At 36.9% G+C, this 22706-nt stretch overlaps 1 protein-coding gene across 1 annotated transcript in view; it reads left to right on the forward strand.

Moving 5' to 3' along the window:
* The window catches only part of RP1 (RP1 axonemal microtubule associated), a 261683-nt gene that overhangs the window by 83418 nt on the left and 155559 nt on the right, over window positions 1-22706 (forward strand). Inside the window, 4 exon segments of the mRNA XM_045049704.1 lie at window positions 17420-17495; window positions 18388-18464; window positions 18569-18600; window positions 18749-18878. Of these exon segments, the coding sequence (XP_044905639.1) occupies window positions 17420-17495; window positions 18388-18464; window positions 18569-18600; window positions 18749-18878 (315 nt within the window).

Raw genomic sequence — 22706 nt, forward strand, 5'->3', positions numbered from 1 at the left:
TAAGGTGTAGTTGTTACTGTATTTGTTTTTATTTAAATTTTAGTTAGTTAATGTACAGTGCTATATTGGTTTCAGGAGTGGAATTCACTGATTCAACACCCAGTGCTCATCACAGGTGCCCTCCTTAATACCCAGCACCCATCTAACCCATCCCTTCACGCGTCTCCCCTCCAGCAACCCTCATTTTGTTCTCTATGGTTAAGAGTCTCTTAGGGTTTGTTTCCCTTTCTTCTCTTCCCCTGACCCTTCCCATATGTTCATCTGTTTTGTTTCTTAAATTCCACATATGAGTGAAGTCATATGGTATTTATCTTTCTCTGATTGATTTAACTGTTATTTATTTATGCTAAATAAAATATTTTGGCTCCATCCACATCATTACAAATGGCAAGATTTCATTCTTTTTGATGGATGAGTAATACTGCATTGCATTTATATGTGTGTGCGTGCACATGCGTGCACACACACACACACACACACACCCCACATATTCTTTATCCATTCGTTAGTCAGTGGACATTTAGGCTCTCTCCATAGTTTGGCTATTGTTGATAATGCTGCTGTAAACATTGGGATGCATGTACCCCTTCAAATCTATATTTTTGTATCCTTTGGGTAAATACCTAATAGTGCAATTGTCAGCTTGTAGGGTATTCCCCTATTTTTAGTTTTTTGAGACACGTCCATACTGTTATCCAGAGTGGCTGCATCAGTTTACATTCCCACCAGCAGTGCAAGAAGGTTCCCCTTTCTCTGCCTCCTCGCCAACATCTGTTGTTTCCTGTGTTGTTAATTTTAGCCATTCTGACAGGTGTGAGATGGTATCTCATTGTGGTTTTGGTTTGTAGTTCCCTGATGATGAGTGATGTGGAGCATATTTTCCTGTGTCTGTTAGCCATCTGGATGTCTTCTTTGGAAAAGTGTCTTTTGGGGCACCTGGGTAGCTCAGTTGGTTGAGTTCCTGATTTCGCCTCAGGTCTTGATCTTGCGGTTCGTGAATTTGAGTCCCACGTTGGGCTGGTACTGTCAGTGCGCAGAGCCCACTTTGGATCCTTTGTCTCCCTTTTTCTGCCCCTCCCCTGCTCATGTTCTCTCTCTCAAAAATAAACATGAATATTAAAAAAAAGAAAAGTGTCTATTCATGTCTTCTGCCCATTTCTTAACTGGGTTGTTTGTTTTTTGGGTGTTGAGTTCGATAAATTCTTTATAGATTTTGGATCTGTATGATCAGATCAGATACGTCATTTGCAGATATCTTCTCCCATTCCATAGGCTGCCATTTAGTTTTGTTGATTGTTTCCTTCACTGTGAAGAAGCTTTTTATCTTAATGAGGTCCCAGTAATCAGGTTTGTGACATGTCTAGTAAGAAATTTCTGTGCCAAGGACTAGGATTTTGATGCTTCTTTAGGATTTTGATGGTTTCTTGTTTCAGTTTATGTCTTTCATCCATTTTGAATATATTTTTGTATCTGATGTAAGAAAGTGGTCCAGTTTGATTCTTCTGCCTGTCACCATCCACTTTTACTAACACCATTTGTTGAAGAGACTGTCTTTTTTCTATTGGATATTTCCTGCTTTGTTGAAGATGACTAGATCATATAGTTGTGGGTCCATTTCTGGATTTTTTATTCTGTTCCATTGATCTAGGTGTCTGTGTGCCAAATCCATACTGTCTTGACTACAGCTTAAAAATACTGTTATTTTTAACTTACATCCGTTTTATAATTCAAGAAGTAATAACATGCTAAGGATACTTTCTGAAATAGTCTCAAACTACTATTTCACTATTGCTATTACAAATTTTGTCTCTCAGAAAGTCATAATTAGAATCTCCTTCAGAGAGTGATTTGTTTTAAAGAAATTTTTTTTAATGTTTATTTTTAAGAGGGAGAGACCGAGTGCGAGCAGGGGAAGGGCAGAAAGGGAGGGAGACACAGAATCCAAAGCAGACGCTAGGCTCTGAGCCGTCAGCACAGAGCCTGATGCAGGGCTTAAACCCACGAACCATGAGATCATGACCTGAGCCGAAGTCTGGTGCTTACCTGACTGAGCCACCCAGGTACCCCTAGAGTCCTTTGTTTTTAAGAGGTGAAGAACACTGAAGTTACTTAATAAATTCTAGTAGACTTATGTTGCCGTGAAATTTGGCAACACTTGTTGAGTAACTTGATAAAATACTGTTTCTTGTCATAATCAAGGGTGAAGATCTCAGTGGTTAAAATTTACTAGTAATCAAATGTTCTCATAATTTTCTTAACTTCCAGTCCTTTGAATAACATCTCAGAGGGAGCCTCTGTAGAATAAAAAGATATTATTTGATTAAAAATGATAAAATTTTTCAAAAATGTGGTAGCATTTTGTAGCAGAGAGAAGTTTAACCACAGGAAGAAATGTTGGAAGGGTAACGCACCAAAACAAAGACATATTTGTTTAAGTACCCTACATTATGTGAATATAATTCTTCCTTCTGTTAAGACTGTAAACTACACTGTATGAATATGTGTATTGCATGTTTACAAACTGCTATGCTTCTTTATATGTGAGACTTAAGTTATCACAAAGCGTGTTGAAATTGTATTATGCTCTTTTGGGTGTGCGGCAGGTTTTTTTTTTTTTTTAGTTTTTTTTTAATGTTTATTATTTAGTTTTTGAGAGAGACACAGAGTGCGAGTGGGGGGGGGGGGCAGAGAGAGAGGGAGACACAGAATCCGAAACAGGCTCCAGGCTCTGAGCTGTCAGCACAGAGCTGGACGCCGGGCTAGGACCCACAAACTGTGAGATCGTGACCTGAGCCGAAGTCGGACGCTTAACCGACTGAGCCACCCAGGTGCCCCGTGGGTTTGCTTTTCTACCTTCCTAATCTCTGTGTAGTGGAAGCCACGCAATGTTTTTGAGGAAGTTGCTTAATAAATTATCTAAAATGGATGGGTGAATTCTTTTTGAGGAAGTACAGGTGTGAGTTGGAGACAGTGCAATCTTCAGACTGCTGCAATCACGTGACTATCACAGTAACGTGAATCAAACGAATGTTTTGGGTTCCTAGTGCCTATAAAAAGTATGTGGTCTTTTAAGTGTACAGCAGCACTATGTCTAAAAAATATGTGTACCTTAATTAAGCAATACTTTATTGCGAAAAAATGCTAGGTGTTATCTGAGCTTTCAGTGAGTTGTAATATTTTTTGCTGGTGTAGGGTCTTGTCTCAGTGTTGATGGCCGCTGACTAATCAGGCTGCTGATGAGGCTGCTGTTGATGGCTGCTGAAGGCTGGGGCAGCTATGACAATTAAAAAAAGTAAGCCAAGGAAGTTTGCCACATCAGTTGACTCTGTCACAATGATTTCTCTGTAGGATGCAATGCTGTGAGATAGCATTTTACCCCCAGTAGAACTTCTTTCAAAATGGAAGCCAGTTCTTTCAAACCCTGTTGCTGCTTTATCAACTAACTTTATGTAATATTCTGAATCCTTGGTAGTCATTTCACCAGTCTTGACAGCATCTCACCAGGAGTAGATTCCATCTCAAGAAACCACTTGCTTTGCTCATCCACAAAAAGCATCTCCTCATCTGTAAAAGTTTTGTCGTGATATTGCAACAGTTCAGTCTTGCCTTCAGGCTCTACTTCTAGTTCTAGTTCTCTTGCTCTTCCCACCACATCTGCATTTACTCCCTCCACTGAAGTCTTGAACCCCTCCTTCAAAGTCATCCATGAGGATTGGAATCAGTTTCTTCCAAACTCCTATTAATGCTGATATTTTGACCTCTTCCCATGAATTACAAGTGCTCTTAATGGCATCTAGAATGGTGAATCCTTTCCAGAGGTTTCCCATTTACTTTGCCCAGATTTTCAGAGGAATCATTATCTATGGCAGCTAGAGCCTTAGGACATGTATTTTTAAAATAATAAAAATAAAAATGAGTAATTCCTTAATACTGTAAAACAATTTTTTAAAATTAAAAAAATGTGTTTAAAGAAAAAAATGTTATGATCATATCAATAAATGCATTAAAAATGATAAAAGTCAACATCTCAGAAACAAAAAGAATTGTTAGAAAACTGTAAGTAAAATGAAATATTCTTATTTTGATTAAAATAACATGCAAATGTGATTAAAATATATGCAAAACATGTAAAAAAAATAAAGTAATAAGACTTACAAGTTGAAATTGCCCCTTGGTTCATGGCTGCAGAATGGATGTTGTTTTAGCTGGCATGAAAACAACATTAATCTCATTGTACATCTCCATCAGGGCTCTTGGGTGACCAGGGACATTGCCAAGGGGCAGTAATGTTTTCGGGGGAATCTTTTTCTGAGCAGTAGGTCTCAACAGTGGGGTTAAAAAAAAATTCCGTAAACCCTGTGACATACAAATGTGCTGTCATCCAGGCTTTGTTGTGCCATTTCTAGAGCACAGGTGGAATAGATTGAACACAGTTGTGAAGGGCCCTAGAATTTTCAGAATAGTAAATGAGAATTTGCTTCAGCTTAAAGTCACCAGCCATATTAGCCCCTAAGTGGAAAGTCAGCCTGCCCTTTGGAGCTCTGAGCCTGGCACTGGCACCTCCTCTCTAGCTGTGAAAGCCCTAAATGGCATCTTCTTTCAGTGTAAGGCTGTTTGATCTGCACCGCAATCTCTGGTGTAGCCGTCTTCGTTGATGGTCTTAGCCTGGGCCTCTGTATAACTTGGTGCCGCTTTCGCATCACTGCCTGCTGCTGCACCTCGCACTTCTGTGTCATGCCGACAGCTTCTTTCCTTAAACCTCATGCTTCAGACTCTGCTCCTGCAGCTTCCTCACCTCTCTCGGCTTCACAGAATTGAAGAGAGTTAGGATTAGGATTGCTCTGGATTAGGCTCTGCTTTAAGGGAATCTTGCGGCTGGTTTGATCTTCTTATCTAGACTACTAAAACTTTCTTCACGTATGCTCTCTTACGTGTCATTTATGTGTTCACTGGAGTAACACTTGTAATGACCTTCAAGAACTTTTCCTTTGCCTTCACAACTTGGCTGTTTGGCTGCAAGAGGCCTGGCTTTGGGCCTGTCTTGGCTTTGGACATACCTTCCTCACTAAGGTTAGTCATTTCTAGCTTTTGATTGAAAGTGAGAGATGCTGACTTTTCCTTTTATTTGAACACTTAGAGGCTGTTGTACAGTTATTCATTGGCCTAATTTCAGGGTTGTGTATCTCAAGGAATAGGGAGGCTGCCCAAGGAGAGGGAGAGAGATAGAGGAATGGTCAGTTGGTGGAACAGAACACCCACCTTTATCAAATGTGTCATGTGATATGGGCATGGTTAATAGTACTCCAAAATAATTACAGTAAACGTAAGAAATCACTAATAAGATATCACCATAACAAATACAGTAATAATAAAAATTTGAAATATTGTGAGAATTATCAAAATGTTACACAGAGACAAAAAATGTGCAAAAACTGTTGGAAAAATGGGCAGGAGTCTTGCCCAATGTGGGGTTGCCACAAACCTTTAATTTATAAAAAGCGTAGTATCTGTGAAACATAATAAAAAGTGAAGCATGGTAAAATGATGTATGTGTATAATGCTTAATATAGACAGTGTTTTCTTCTTTATTTTTTATTAATTTTTAATTTTTTATTTTAGAGAGAGTGAGAGTGTGAGCAAGGAAGAGGGGCAGAGGAAGAGAGAGAAAGAGAGAACCTTAAGCAGGCTCCATGCTTAGCATGTAGCCTGACGTGGGGCTTGATCCCGTGACCCTGGGATCATGACCCACGCTGAAATCAAGAGTGGGACATTCAACTAACTGAGCCACTCAGGCACCCACAGAAACTATGTGCAGTTAATGTGGAGATGTACTAATTAACACTTATTGAATTAATGGAGATACCTGAAAAAAATCTACTTTCACCACTTTTATTCAACAAGTATTAAAAGTCCTAGCCAGATCAACTAGGCAGGAAAATAAATAAAAGGCATCTAAATTGGAAAGGAAGAAATAAAATGTCATTATCTGCAGATAACATAATGCTATATATAGAAACCACAAAACACTCCACCCAAAATTTGTTAACCGATAAATTCAGTAAAGTTGCAGGATATGAAATCCATATATGAAATTCTGTTGCATTTCTGTACAACTAATAAGAAACTTTCTGGCACACCTGGGTGGCTCAGTCGGTTAAGTGTCCGACTTCGGCTCAGGTCATGATCTCACAGTATGTGAGTGTGAGCCCTCAGTCGGGCTGTGTGCTGACAGTGTGGAACTTGCAGCTCGCTTTGAGTTCTAGGTCTCCCTCTCTCTCCGCCCCTCCCCTGTCCCTGGTCACATTCTGTCTCTCTCAAATAAACATTAAAAAAAGAAGCTTTCAGAAAGGGAAATTAAAAAAAATCTCATTTACATTTGCATCAAAAAGAATAAAATATCTAGGAATTAATTTGATCAATGAGGTGAAAGACCTGTGCGCTGAAAATCATAAGACATTGAAAGAAATTGAAGAGGACACAAATAAATGGAAAGATAGTCTATGTTCATGGATTGGAAGAATTAATTGTCCATACTGTTAATGTTAAAATGTTCACACTATTCAAAACAGTCTACAGATTCAGTGCAATCTCTATGAAAATTACAATGGCATTTTTCACAGAGTAGAACAAAGAGTCCTAAAGCTTGTTTGGAACCATGAAAGACTCTGAATAGCCAAAGTAATCTTAAGAAAGAATAAAGAACCAAGTAATCTTGAGAAAGAACATCACACTTCCTGATTTTAAACTATAATACAAAACTCTAGTAATCAAAAAATTATGGTGTTGACATACATGAAACAGAATAGAGAGCCCAGCAATAAACCCACACTTATATGTTTAACTAATTTACAACAAAGGAGGCAAGAATGTACAATGTGGAAAGGATAGTTTCTTCAATAAATGGTTTTGGGAAAATCGGACTGCCACATGCAGAAGAATAAAACTGCAGCACTATGTTACACCCCCCACCAAAAATTAACTCAAAATGGATTAAATACCTGAATGTAAGACCTGAGACTATAAAACTTCTAGAAGAAAATATAGGTCTTAAGCTCCTTGACATCATTCTTGGCAAAGAGTTTTTAGATTTGACACCAAAAGCAAAGGCATCCAATGCAAAAATAAACAAGTAGACAACATCAAAATAAGCTTCTGCACAGTTACGGAAATCATCAAAAAAAAAAGAAAGAAAAAAGACAACCTACAGAATGGAAGAAAATATTTGTAAATCATATATTTGCTAAGTGGTTAATATCTAAAATATACAGAGAACTTGTATAACTTAATAGCAAGAAAACAAAAACACAAACATCCAAAACCCCATCCCCCAACCCAAAGAATGCAGTTAAAGAATGGGCCGAAGATCTGAAAAGCCACTTTTCCAGAGAAGTCACACAGATGGGCAACAGGTACATGAAAAGGTGCTCAGCATCAGTAATCATTAGGGAAATGCAAATCAAAACCATGCTGAGATACTAACTTACATCTGTTAGAAGGCTGGAATGGATGTATAGGGGACCTTTATGCACTGTTATGAAAATGTTAGTCGGTATAGGTATTATGGAAAGCAGTGTAGAAGTTCCTCACAAAATGAAAATAGAACTACCATATGATCCAGCAATCCCACTTCTGAGTATATATCCAAAGGAAATGAATTTATGATCTCATAAACGTAGATATACTCTGATCTTTATTGCAGCATTATTCACATTAGCCAATAAATACATGGATACCACCTATGTGTCCATCAACAGATGAATAAATAGGTAAAGAGTTGTGGTCAATATATACAGTGAATATTATTCTGCCCTAAAAAGAAAATCTGCCATTTGTGACAATGTGAACAAACTTTGAGGACATTATGCTGAGTGAAAAATGTCAGAGAAAGACAAATACTGTATGATCTCACTTATATGTGGAATATAAAAAAGCTGAAGTCATAGAAACAGAAGATTGGTAGTTCCTAGGGGCTGGGTGGTGGGGAAAAAGAGATGTTGATCAAAGGGCACAAACTTCCAGTTATAAGAGGAATAAGTCCTGGGGATCTAATATGGTAACTCTAGTTAATAATACTGTGTTATATAATTGGAAGTTTCTCTGAGACTAGATTTTAAATATTCTCACCATAACAATAACAAAAAATGTATGTGTGTGATGTGAAGGATGTGTTAACCAACTTTATGTTGGTAATTATTTATCAATACACACACACACACACACACACACATATATTTGCACAATATTCCAAGTCAATTATATCTCGATAATCAAGTCAGGGAAAAATAAGGTATGCAAGAAAGAAAAATTGAGAAAAATGAGAGAAAGAAAATATGAAGACAAAAATAGAAATCAAAGACTGAAAATAGTAAAACAGAATTGATATCATGTATATGAATGGATTTCTATGGGGAAAAAATATGAGCACTCACATAGGAAGATGACACTGAGAAGTGCAATGAAAATGTGAAGAAAATACATGTCAAAATAAGATATAGTGAATACAATACAAACACATATTGGATAAAAGTTTTGAGACTATTATGTAGTTTTGGATAAATAAATTTGAAGCTCCGCATGAACTGGATGATTATTTAAGACAAATTGACTCAAGAAATATAGCCTAAGAAATTATGAATTACCCAAGAAGCAGATTTGACTCAATATTGACCAAAGAAAAAGTAGAAAATAATGGTAATCAATAATAATAAATTTTTTTAGAAGGCTAATCTCTTTCCAACACCTGTGTTTCTATTTGGATTTATCAGCACTTTCTCTGAAATGTCCATGAAGCAGACATTTTCAGTGCTATATAAAATGTTCCAGATTATGGAATTGGAAACTTGTGCGCAGACTTAATGATACTGAAACCTGAAAATGTACAGAATATAGAACTATGATTTAATGCTTCTTGCATTATCCTCTGTTACGTTCCCAGTATGGGCAAGAATGCCTGCAGACCTCAGAGGATCTATTCTAAAAGAATTCTCTTTTTGTTTACCATATTCATGTTTTATAATGTAAATGTAAGAATAATATTTTTATTTCATAATTTTTCCACATTTGTTTAAAAATATTTGCTGTGGTTTGAATGTTTGTGACCCCCCCTCCCCGTTAAAATGTTGAAATCTTAAGGCCTTATGCAATGATATTAGTAGGTGGAGCCTGGGGGAGGTGGAGCCTTTAGGAATGCTCTTATAAAAGTGGCTCTAGAGAGAGAACCCTAGTGCCTTTCACCTTGTGAGGACACAGCAAGAAGGCGCTTAGCTATAAACCACGAAGAGAGCCCTCATCAGGTGGCTATGCTGGTGCCTTGATCTTGGACTACCCAGCCTCCAGAACTATGAGAAATTAATTTCTGTTGTTTATAAGCTAGCCAAGTTGTGGCATTTTGCTATAGCAGTCCAAGCAGACTAAGACAGTATTTTAATTAGACAGTTAAATTTCTCATTTCCCTTTCCTCTACATATTCTAATAAAAGTGACATGTTGCTCCTGAGGATTTTCGTAGTTACGCCATGTCCTGTGTCCCATGGTGTTTATTCTCCAGAAGAACAGTTGTAGTTCAGCCTTACTGATAAATGTATGTGAGGATATCCTAAGTTAAATGTGTACAAAATGAATCAAGAAGTATAATAAAGGAATAATACATAACAACTAAATAGGGTTCATGCCCCAAATTTGAAAGATAGTTCATTAGAAAATCTATTAATTAAATAACATCACTTCAGAAGGGTAAAGTAGAAAAATTGTTAACAGCCCAATAATACTATTATTAAAAGTTCTTTGAAAATTTGGAACAGAAAAAATATTTTAAAATAATGTAACTCAAGACAATTACTTAATAAACAATGGAATTCAATGAAGTGGAACAACAAAGATGTCCTCATTCTTGGAAAGCATTATAATATGTTTTCTAAAACAATTATAATTTCAGAAAGGAGAAGGCAAAATTATTGCCTACAGGTGATAGACATGTCCATTAAAATGCGAGGAGTATCAACTGAAAATAAAAAAAAATAAATAGAATTTATAAAGTGACTAGGAATTAAATCAATATATGATAACTTGAGTCTTGTTTTCTTAAATAGAAAATACAAGATATAAAAGATCTTAGAGTGGCAGCAAAAAATATATATTTAATATATATGTAATATTTATATGTAATAATTAGCATCAACAATAAACAGTATATTCCCACCTGACTTATTAGACTTGCCTTGTCTGAAAACCATATAGAGAGGTAATAGAAGTTCTAGCCAAGAAAGTGTGATTTATAGGTCCTGTTTCAGATTAAGTGAACCTATTTGTTCTTTACAGATTAGTTACCAGTGATTGATCTCAGCTAGTTTTGTAATCCATTTCTTGGTGTTGATACTGCAGTAGCATTATGTGTGGGGTGTTTTTGTTTTTGTTTTGTTTTAGAAGTTTATTTAATTTTTATTTATTTATTTATTTATTTATTTATTTATTTATTTATTTATTTATTTATTTATTGGTGAGGGAGGTGAAGGTTTCGTGCTTCCATATATTTAGTTTAGGTCCTAGCTGTGTCTCTGGTGCGTTGGCCGTAGAAGGAGTTGGGAATTTTGTTTGATGAGCCAAAGTGCACCAGGTCTGTCCATTTGGTTACCAAAAACAATCTGCTGTGAGATTCATTTTACATAAGATCTAAGACTACAATGGAGAGAATCTGCTGCAATGGTGTCTTATAGAAAGACTATGGTTTACTCCAAAATCAAATGAGGAAATAAGTGAGTTGGGGAGAGATGGGGATAATAATACAGATACACCTACTGATTTTGATTAAGAGCCATCACAGACTCAGGTAGTACAATTAACCTAAAGTAAATCATTGATAGCTGACTGCCTTTTTCTATTTCTATCTGAAATAAGCTAGTCACAAAAGGCCACATATTACATGATTCCGTTTGTGTGAAATCTCCACAATGGGCAGATCTTCTCAAAATGAGGAAGTAGATTAGTGGTTGCCTAAGTCTAGCAGAGGGGAGGGGATGGATGGTTGGTAGTGGTAGTGAATAGGTACAGACTTTCCTTTGGGGTTGATGAAATGGTACTGAATTTGGGTTATGACAACTGTAGATATATTACCAACCACACAACCTCAGAACTCATTTAAACAGGTGAACGTTATGTATGTAAATTATTTCTCAATAAATCTGTTAAAATTACAATGTTACTAACTTGGAAAAATTTAAAGGATTTAATAGACTGTAGCATTTTGAAATAGATTAACAAGGAAGACTCTCACATTAAAATGCATGAGGATAATTTTTAAATATACTTTAGTGAGTGTTACTAGGCAGTTTCGTGAATGTCACTAGAAAAATGATCAATGGATATTAAAAAAGCAATTCAAAATGACTCAAAATAAATTTTTATTATTCAGAAAACAAAGTTAAAAAAGTTAATTATAAACTACATTTTTAATTAAAACATTTTTTTAGTATAATTGACACAGTGTTATATTAGTTTCAGGTATACAACATGGTGATTTGACAAGTTATAGATTATACTATGTTCACCACAAGCAAAACTACCATATCTATCCCATTATATCACTATCATTGACTATATTCCTTATACTGGGTCTTTTATTCCTGTGACATATTCGTTCCATAACTGGAAGCCTGTTACCTCCTCTCTTCTTCACCCATTTAGCCCAATACACTCCTTCTGGTAATGACCAGTTTGTTTTCTGTACGTATAGGTCTGATTCTGCTTTTTGTTTTATTCATTTTTTGAATTCCACTTATGAGTAGAATAATACGGTATTTGTCTTTCTCAGTCTGACTTATTTCACTTAGCATAATACTCTCTAGGTCCATTCATGTTGTCTCAAATGGCACAATCTTGTCCTTTTTTATGGCTGTATAATATTCCTGTGTGTGTGTGTGTGTGTGTGTGTGTGTGTGTGTGTGTGTGTGTACATATACATACCACATTTTCCTTATCCATTTGTCTATTGATATACACTTAGGTTAGTTCCATATCTTGGCTATTGTAAACAGTGCTGTGAACAATAGGGGTGCATATATCTTTTCAAATTGATGTTTTGATATTCTTTGTGCAAATATCTAGTAGTGGAATTATTACATTGTATGGTATTTCTATTTTTAACTTTTTGAGGAACTTCTGCACTGTTTTCCATAGTGGCTGCACCAGTTTACATTCTCACCAACAGTGCACGAGGGTTCGTTTTTCTCCATATCCTTGGCAACACTTGTTTTTTCTTGTCATTTTGATTTTAGCCATTCTAACTGGTGTAAGGGGATACATCATTGTTTACTCCAAAACCAAGTGGAGCATCACAAGTGAAGAAATAAGAGAGTTGGGGAGAGATGGGGATGATTTAAATTTTTTATTTTGAGATAATTATAGATTGACATGTAGTTATACAAAATAATACAGAGAGCTTCTCTGTGTCCTTTACCCGGTTCTCCTCAGTGGTAACATCTTGCAAAGGTATACTATACCATTGTTATTAGCATATTGATATTTATACAGTCAAGACACAGAAGAGTGCCATCACTACAATGACCTGTCATGTCTCATTTTTGTAGCCACATCCACTTGTCTTCCTCAGTTTCTTCCTTACATTTCCCATTCTTAACCCTCAGCAACCACTGATCTGTGCCACATACCTATACTTTCTCATTTCAAGACAGTTATAGTAATGAAATCATGTGTTATGCATTCTGTTGGGATTGGCTCTTTTACTCTGTATAGTTTCCTAAAGATTCATTCGAGGTGTATGTTATGTGTCAGCAGTTTGTTCCTTTTTATTGCTGAGTAGTGTTCCATGGAACGGCTTTCCCTCAGTTTAACCATTCGCCCATTGAAGAACATCTAGGTTGCTTGCAGTTTGGAGCTGTGATGAATAAAATTGCCGTGACTGTATGTGTACAGATTTTTACGTGAACATGACTTTTCATTTCTCTGCGATCAGTGCCCAAGAATGCAGTTGATTGGGTCATATGGAATTGCATGTTTAGTTTAGTAATAAATTGGCAAACTTTCATAGTGGCAATACCATTCTCTATTCACACCAGCAGTATATGTGTGATCCATTTTCTCAGCATCCGTGTTGGTATTGGGTGTTTTTGCTGCCTTTTTTTCCCCCTGTGCCATTCTGATGGGTATGTAGTGACTTACCAGTTTCATTTTAATTTGTATTTTTATAAAGATAATGTTGAGCATATTTTTATGTGCTTATATCCTCTTTGGTGAAACGTCTTTATGTTGTTTGTTTTGTAATGGATTTTTTTTAGTGTTAAAATTTAAAAGTTTTTTTTTTGTATATATATTGTAGATACTGGTCCTTTGGATTTATGGTTTGCAAATATTTTTTTCTCAGTTTGTAGCTTGTCACTCCACCTTCTTATAAGGTCATTTGCAGAACAAATTTTTAGTCTTGATAAGGCCCAGTTTATTCTTTTTTTTATGGATAATAATTTGGGGGTTAAGTTGAAGAACTCTTTGAATAGTCCTATACACAAACTTTTTTTTCCTTATTTATTTCTAGCTTTATAGTTTTACATTTCATTTTTAATTCTATGATTTATTTTGCGATTTTGTATAAAGTGTAAGATGTAGGTTGAAATTAATTTATTTTAGCTATGAAAGTCCAGTTACTCCAACACAATTTGTTTAAAAGCCTATCCTGCCTCCACTGAATTGTTTTTATACCTTTGTCGTAAAGCAATTGGGCATGTTTATGTGGGATTATTTCTGGATTCTCTGCTCTGTTCTGTTGATATGTGTGTCTGTCCTGCCAATACCATACTGTCTTGACAGCTATTTAATAGGCCTTAACATCAGTTACAGTAATTTCTCCTATTTTAATATTTTATTTTATTTTATTATTTTTTAACGTTTTTTATTTATTTTTGAGACAGAGAGACAGAGCATGAACGGGGGGGGCGGGCAGAGAGAGGGAGACACAGAATCTGAAACAGGCTCCAGGCTCTGAGCCATCAGCCCAGAGCCCGACGCGGGGCTCGAACTCACGGACCGCGAGATTGTGACCTGGCTGAAGTTGGACACTTAACCGACTGAGCCACCCAGGTGCTCCTCCTATTTTAATATTTTAAAGATTGTTTTAGCTATTTTAAGACCTTTCCTTTTCTATATAAGTTTTAGAAAAGTTTATCCATATCTATAAGAAAACTTGCTTGGGTTTTGAGGGGAATTATATCAAACCTAGAAATTAATTTGGCAAGAATTGATGCTTTCACTATATTGGGACTTCCAATCCATGAATGTAGTATGGGTATATCTCTTCATTTGTTTAAGCATTCTTTGATTTCTTTCCTCAGCATTTAAAAATTTTCAGCATACAAATTCCGTACCTGTTTTGTTAAGTTTATCCTAAATATTTAATCTCTACAGTGATTTTAAGTGGCATCGTGTCTGAATTTCAGTTTCCATTTGTTCATTGTTAGTCTACAGAAATGCGATTTATTTTTGTGTGGTGATTTGTCTTGTATCCAAGATGTCACTCAACTCACTTTTTACTTCTGGGATTTATTATTATTATTATCATTCATTATTATTATTATTTGTTATTATTTGTAGATTGTTTGGAATTTTATCTGTAGACAGCCCTGTCGTTTGCAGACAGGAGAAAGCAGTGCAAAGCTGGGGCTAGTCAGCACTCCGCTGTCTCCCACCCCTGGTGTCAGTGAGTTCTCATCGTGTCTGAGTGTCCACCCCTACCTAGCATCAGGAGGCGGAATGAGGTAGGACAATACGGGGTGGATGACATTGTGCTCCCCCTGTGCCCTAGTCACCAGTGAGGCCCAGTGACCTAAGCTTATGCTCCTGTCCACACCAACAAGGCAGAGCAGGGTGGTGGAGTTGGGCCCGGTTGGTGCCCTTCAGCCTCTCCTTTTTGCGAGCTTCTGTCCTTACTCTGCAGCAGCAAAGGGTGTGACTGAGCCTCATGCTTCCCCTCTCTACGAAAACAGAGGGTCACACCAGGGATATTACTGTCCTCAGAGTCAGTGACACAGCAAATGCCTTACTTTTATGGGGAAGGGATCAGCGGGCAGGAGGAGGAAGTCAGCTTTTACCTAGGTGTCTGCAGTGAGTCGGTGCCCACTTAGACCTGTTGTGTCAGAAGTTGAATGTGTGCACACACGTATAGCTTATGCTGCACATCAATGGGGGTGGAGGGTGCAGCCTGCTAAAAAGAAGATTAAATAGCACTCGGAGTCTCATAACATTATTTCCAAAAGGATACACTAAAAAACCACTCATCATATAAAGAACTTGGAAAAAATGGCCAAAAGTAAACCTTTAGTGTTATACAAAGAAATATATTTGAATTTTAACCTTTTTTCTTATCTAATTTTGTAAAATTTTAATTAACCCACAAGTCTAGTGTATGGTGTATAGAAAACCACTCCTAAATTTCAGTGAATTACAGTGATATTTATTTCACGTTTACATTGTCTTTCAGCTGATCTTACCTCCACTTGACTGTTCTTGGAGATAATATGTTTTTATATAGGTACTTTTAAACTAATTACTAATTGGGGTATCTGGGTGGCTTAGTCGGTTAAGTGTCTGACTTTGGCTCAGGTCATGATCTCATAGTTTGTGGGTTCAAGCCTTGCGTTGGGCTGTGTGCTGACAGCTCGGAGCCTGGAGCCTGCTTCCAATTCTGTGTCTCCCTCTCTCTCTCTCTGTGTCCTCAACTCATGCTCTCTCTTATTCTCTCAAAAATAAACCAACATTAAAAAATATATTTATACTGATTATTAATTAAACCTATTAACTTACAAAGTATTTTAAAAATCAGTACCTTGTCATCTCCAAGAGTTTTCTTTAGACTCCTCAGTAGCTCTTAAAACCCATTTCAGAATTCTGGTAACATTTTAATTTTCCTTAAAGGAGACAAGTAATTCTATTTTTTTAAATAAAAAAATGAAATAAAGCATTTTGGGGATGGCATTTTAGGCATACGCAATGGCATGGGTGATGGAGCACCATGTGTAAATTATGAATATCCATTATCTATGGCAGTGGTTTTCAAAGTGGTTCCTGGATCATCAGCATTGCCTGGGATCTCATTAAAAATTCCATTCTTGGTTTCTTTTATGTGATGACCAATAATTCTGGTTTGCCTGGGATTCTCCTGGTTTTAGCACTGCAACTAAACAGTTTAATGTTTAGTGGAAACACTGTTTCCCAGTATAGGAACATCCTGGGAAACCCCTCTTTCCAGGGCAGACTGGGACAGTTAGTCACCTTAGGTTGCTAATCTCAGGGCTACTGCATCAGAAACTTGGTGTGGGGCCCAGCAATCTGTGTTTTTCTAATCCCTCCTAGTGGTTTTGATGCATGCTGATCTGGGAACTATGAGCAATTTGGCATGGTTCCATGATGGGAGTATATAATATGGGATGAAGTTAAAGAGTAAGCAGAAGCCAGGCAATGAAGGCCCTTGAATGCTTTGTTAAAAGAGTTTCATCCTAGGGGCATTTGGTGGCTCAACTTGGTTAGGCATCCGACTTTGACTCCGGTCGTGATCCCACAACTCTGTGAGTTCAAGCCCCACATCAGGCTCTGTGCTGACAGCTCGGAGCCTGGAGCCTGCTTTGGATTCTGTGTCTCCCTCTCGCTCTGCCCCTCCTCTGCTCACGCTCTGTCTCTGTCTCTGTCTTTCTCAAAAATAAACACACTAAAAAAAAGTTTCATCCTCTAGTTATTAGTTATTAACTCATAAACTCAAGGATATTTGATTAGAAGAGTATAGATTTTGAGCTGACTCTTTTGTATAGAGGAAACTACTGTGACTGGTTAAAATATTCCATTTTATCTATAAGTAAAATTAAATTATATCTTAACTAACTCCAGTTTTCAAATTAATATAAAATCAAATATTAAAAGGAAATGACTGTCTTCATGTATACCGGCTCAGTCTGTGTGCTTCAACAGAGTATCTAAAAGTTCATTTTCTGGATTAGCAAAATATATACTTGATTCAAATTTGAACTTTAATTAACTTTATGTGTATGTTTTAGAAATACAAAGTATTGCTAGCTCATTAGGCATATATTTTTTGGAAGATCTTAGGTCCAGGGATATAAATACAGTTTATGAAATCAAGAGAAATTGTTGAATTGGTCTGTTTTCAAACTTCTTGGAAAATAGTATTGAGGTAGATATCATAAAACATGAAACCTAAAAACATGTTGTGCTTTTGTTACATGTATAAGAAATATTTTTAAATGCTTCTTATAGCTTTTCTTATATTTTGCTTTATTTGAAGTATTAAAGCTTTACAGTACATAAAGCCTTCACATATATTTGGAAGCCAGGACATCTTTCCAAAACTTCAAGTAATACCTAGGCCATACATATTTACACTTTTCTTTCTTTTAATCTGTGTTTAGGAAATGGCTGGTTTCTTGATGATGTTGTAATCAAGGATCCCACAACAGACCGCGAATATGCCTTCTTCTGTCACAGGTGTGTAGGTTTGCTTTTACATTCATCAGATTCATTTCATATTAGTTCCAAGTTCATGTATTTTGGAGCAATGGGTAGCTTATCCACTTATTCCTGGTCACTAATGCTTTGCTGGGTAACTTTTTTGAAGATTAATTTTAGGGGCATCTGCTTCTATTTATAAAGATCTACAATATGTTTATCATCATTCTTGATGTAAGTTTAAATCTTTCTCAGTAAATTAAGGTAGATTTAAAAAATATGATTAAATCTTCCTTGGTTTACCTGGAAAGATTGAAAAAAATATGATTTCTCATATGAGAATGAAAGTCCCTGGCAAGAAAACTGATCCCCTGTGGACTAGGTCACAAATTAAGCTCGGTTATAATAAATGTACAAAATAAATGTTGCACGTGGCTTTTTATGCAATGATGGCTTTGCTGACTTACTGTCACTAGGCCTTGATTTTTGGGTTATTCTTCCAAAGTGGTGATAGATTTGCTCTTTCTTTCAGCACTCTCCTGCCTCTTTCCCTATGGAACCAATAATAGGTGTTTATGAAATAACTGACTGTAGTTTGAAATGTAGTTGATGGCTTAAAGCCAGGAATTTAATAACTGGTGCAGGGGGTGTAAGATCTGTGACCTTGACCAGCTAACTGACCGACTGACCTGTGGGTTAGGGAAAGCAGGTACCTCTCCCGTAATCTGATGGCAGCCTCTCCTCCCTCCCTTGCACTTTCTTAGTCACTTCATGCATTTCCTTTTCCATTTTCTGCTCTGCATGTGCCAACAAGATACCTGTGACTTTTTCCGGTTCCTGTTACCCGTTATTTCTGACTTGGTTCCATAATTGCCAGTGCTCAGTGTAAGTGTAAAGCCACAATATTCCTGATATATTTTTCTTTCCATAGATGGCTGGATCAAGGGGAAGATGATGGTAAAATTGCCAGAGAACTGTATGCCAGGGATAACAGTATCATTTTTGGGCGTGAGTGTCTTATATGCACATTTCTGGGAAGGTTCTCTTACGATGATTGAGGAAAGCATGACTCTGCTGAAATTAATGATTTTCTCTTTCCTTTATACCTTCAGGGCAGAAGCTAGAACTTAGTAGAAAAGAAACAGTAAGATTTTACTTTTGGCCTTAAATTATTTGGTATCAATAGTGTCCAAATTGCTATTTGATGTGTTAAAAAAAAAACAGTGTATAATGTTCTCTTTGTCTTCTCATATTGGTGTTTTTGTTTTGTTTTGTTTTGTTTTCATATTAAGTGGGCTGCAGAAAGATGGAAGTTTATGAAAGGAAATACTCTTCAATTCTACAACAAGCTCACTGGAGGGTTTGTCCGTCTGCATCCAGATGGCACAGTTGATGCACTTGGAGAGAAGACAGACAAATACGGTAAAGTCATTTGGCAAAGCAGCTGGTGCTGTGGCAGTTTTGGGAACTAGAGGAAGGCGGTTTAATTTATGGTTTTGCTTCTTTTCACATGGCTTTACACCAGTATTAGGCCATTTAAACAATTCACGACTTACACTAATACAAATAATCACTAGTGACACGCTTTAAATCCGGGCAGATGATGTCATTTTGCAGAACAGTACATCATGAAAAAACTTATATTTGCTATTAATTGAAGAATCAAATGTAGGCAATTAACATTAATTGTTCACAAAATTAAGCTCTTGAATGGTATGGCCATTAAGGAATTAGGTTGGTTCTACTAAATATTGAGTGACTGTTCTGTTCAAAACACTGTGTTAAATAATTTGAGGGCCACAGAAATAGCTAAGACAGTATTCTGAATTCCAGAGGGTCACAACCTAAAAATGAGGACAAACACATGCGATTCTAATAATGATTTGGTTTTTCTTTTTTCTTGGTAGCTAGTGCCATCATAAAGATACAGACGAAAAACTAGGCAAAGAAAGTCTAGATTTGACGTTTAGTGATGCCATGACCATAAGAACTAATGAAGAAGGGGCAAACTGATAATGATAGATCTTTGACTATGAACCCAAACCTCTAACTCTTTTTGAAACAAATTTAGTATTTAAGCAAAATTTTCCAGCTGCGTCTGTGAATATGACTTTGCTGTACTTTGTTAGAAACCATGTTGTTTTATAGCCTCTAAGATGTGCTGGAGATTTTCCCTCAAAATGTAACCTCCTCTACCTTATATTAGAGATCCCAAGGAATCATCCAGTTTTCTCCTCTATGAAAATACGTGGAAGGCTAAGAATACTTCCTAGTAGCTTCTCTTTCCAAAATTAATCTATCCCTTAGACATTTTCTTTACCTGTTGGTTCCCATTTGGAATGATTTACCTACTTAGATCATTCAAAGTGGCCCTTTATATCCAGGACCCTGAGGCTGGTGGTTTTTTCCTTATTGAATATAGTATATTGTGTTTCCAAATGTGGTCGCAAAAGTATCTGCTATTGTTAAATCAGAAACTGTGAAGGATCTAAGTTTTGCCCTATTTTCAGAAAACATGAGAGCACAGTCAAAGACCAAGACCATTCATTTCCCACAACAAGTGCAGCAGCCAGAGCAACATCTTGGTTGGTTCCCCAAGTCTGAATCCCACAGCATTTGAGGTGAAGGCTTGACAGAACCTGCATATGTGGGTGGGTGCATTAAAGGGGAGAAATCCCCAAGTCAGGAAACTCTGGTCTTATATAGGGTTGCCCATCCTTCCTTTCAGAAAAAGAGCAAGAGAGACAGAGACAGAGAGAAAGGAGACAGACAACATTTTTTTTTATTCTGGAATATAAACAAATCTTCTCCAGGGAAGGGAAGGAAAGGCCTTTACCTTTTTATTCTCCTGGGGCAGAGAGAGAGAGAGAGAGAGAGAGAGAGAGAGAGAGAGAGAAGGAAAGGAAGAGAGGGAGGGAGAGAGATGAGAGAAGAGGAGAAGAGAGGTGAGGGAAAGGAAGTGGAGGGGGAGAGATCTCGAAGCTTTATTATGACAGATTGTTTCCTTATATAAATATTTTGTGTCTTTATTCAGAGGGCCGGCCTCTGCAGGAGAACGACAGATGTAGGGAGGATTGTCTTCTCACACTCATCATACAACCTAATCTGTAAAGGGACCTTGCCACTTCCACATCAAGAAGTGGAATTCATTTCCTTACTTACCCTTTACTGGATCAAGCCTTTCTACACATTTTGACTAATACAGTGCAGATGGGGCAACACTGTAACTTGCAAAATCTGTATCTTCTACCTTTATCTCTTGGATTAATTCCTCTTGGAAGCCAGTCGTCCTGCTACAAGAAAGCCCAGACAGCCATACAGAAAGAATTGATGCTCCGACAGCTCCAACTGAGTTCTTGCCCTATAGTCAAATATGTGGGGTTCCTGTGTAGACTACACTAACTGGTAGATATGAAAAAGAGAAACATTTTACCCCGAGGCATTTCTAGCATCTTAATATGCTCGTCCTTTAATATATAAAGTAGAATGAGCAGTCCTCAACAAGGGAGGTGCAGGATAGTATGAGTAATTTTCCTTGGCATAACTGACATTTTTGCAACAGGAGGTCTTTTATGTGTGATAATTACTTGCAGCACTATTTCCTGATGTTAGGCTCAGTATCCTATAAATTCACACTCACGAATCAGTTTGCACATGCCTGGAAAGTGTTGTGATGAACAGTGCTGACCCATGGACATCTTTTCAGGAAAATATTTTAAGAACTTGTCTCTGAGATAAGTTTGCTTATACTTTTCACTCTACAAAACAATGTTGTTTTTATCACCATGAAACAATAACTTTTGTTTAGTCATCAAGCTGATTGTAAATTTAGCTATTTCCATACGCAGAGAGTTAGATGCTCATTTCTCTGAGAGCTGCTAAACCATTTATTGGCAATACTGGGCCTAAAAGCATGACACAGCGTGGGAAGATCTTTGAAATAGGTATTAAAAACAATACTATGCCAACATTGAGAATGACAATCATAAACAAGTCTTCTTGTCTTTAGTGTGATGTCTTAGAACCAAAAAGAAGGGCCAGACAACCAAAGCAATTCAGTTTTTAATTCCAAACCCTTGATAGTTACTTTATGTCAGGGCCACTTTGACAAACTTCCCCTACCCCCAAATTTCAAAAGATTTACTATAAAATACAGCTTTCCATAGTTTTCTCACTTTATAGTTTTGAAGAAAAAAATTCATAATCTAAAATGAGATTTGACTTATAGTCTAACAGGAGTAAGCATGAATTTTAAAAATGTAAAATATATCGTTCCACTGGAAGTTTCTAATTGTCATTATTGTCTTCTACATTGTCTCTAAGAATCGAGGTCAATAGTTGTTCGGTAGTCTCCCCTTATCCCTGGTTTCGCTTTTCACAGTTTCAGTTACTTGCAGTCAACTGTGATGCGGAAGCAGATGATCCTTCTTCTGACATGTCGTCAGAAGGTCAGTAGTAGCATGACACTATGTCACAATGCCTACATCATTTACCACACTTCATTTCATCATGTAGGCATTTTATCATCTCACATCATCACCTGAAGAAAGGCGAGTACAATCCAATAAGATATTTTGAGAGAGAGAAAGAGACCACATTCACATAACTTTTATTATAGTATATTATTATAATTGTGCTACTTTATTATTAGCTATTGTTAATCTCTTACTGTTCCTAATTCATAAATTAAACTTTATTATAGGCATTTATGCAAAGGAAAAAACATGGAATATATAGGGTTTGGTACCATCTGCAGGTTTAGGCATCCACTGGAGGTTTTGCAATGTATCCTCTATGGATAAGGAGGAACTACTGTACCAGGTTTTGATGATGGATTTTTGATTTTTGTTTTTGGAGGGGTTATTTGGTTCCATGTTAGACTAGTGCATATGGAAGAGGTGACTACATTCTTCAGTGTAGGAGTTTTAAAAATCTGTCCACAAATTACTTGACACGGACTTCTTCAAGATGTGGGCCCACTCTTCTCCCCTTGAATATGGGATGGACTAAGGGACTTTCTTCTAACAAATAGAATATGGCCTGGGTGGCTCAGTCAGTAGAGTGTCCAACTTTTGATTTCAGCTCAAGTCATGATCTCATGGTTCATAGGATCGAGCCCTATGTTGGGCTCTGTGCTGACAGCATTGAGCCTGCTTGGGATTCTCTCTCTCCCTCTCTCTTTGCCTCTCCCATGCTTTCTCTTTCAAAATAAATAAACCAAAAAAATGTTAGAAGTGATTGTGTGTGACT

The sequence above is a fragment of the Felis catus genome, chromosome F2 (assembly GCF_018350175.1).
Source record: "Felis catus isolate Fca126 chromosome F2, F.catus_Fca126_mat1.0, whole genome shotgun sequence".
NCBI classification, from domain to species: Eukaryota; Metazoa; Chordata; class Mammalia; order Carnivora; family Felidae; genus Felis; species Felis catus.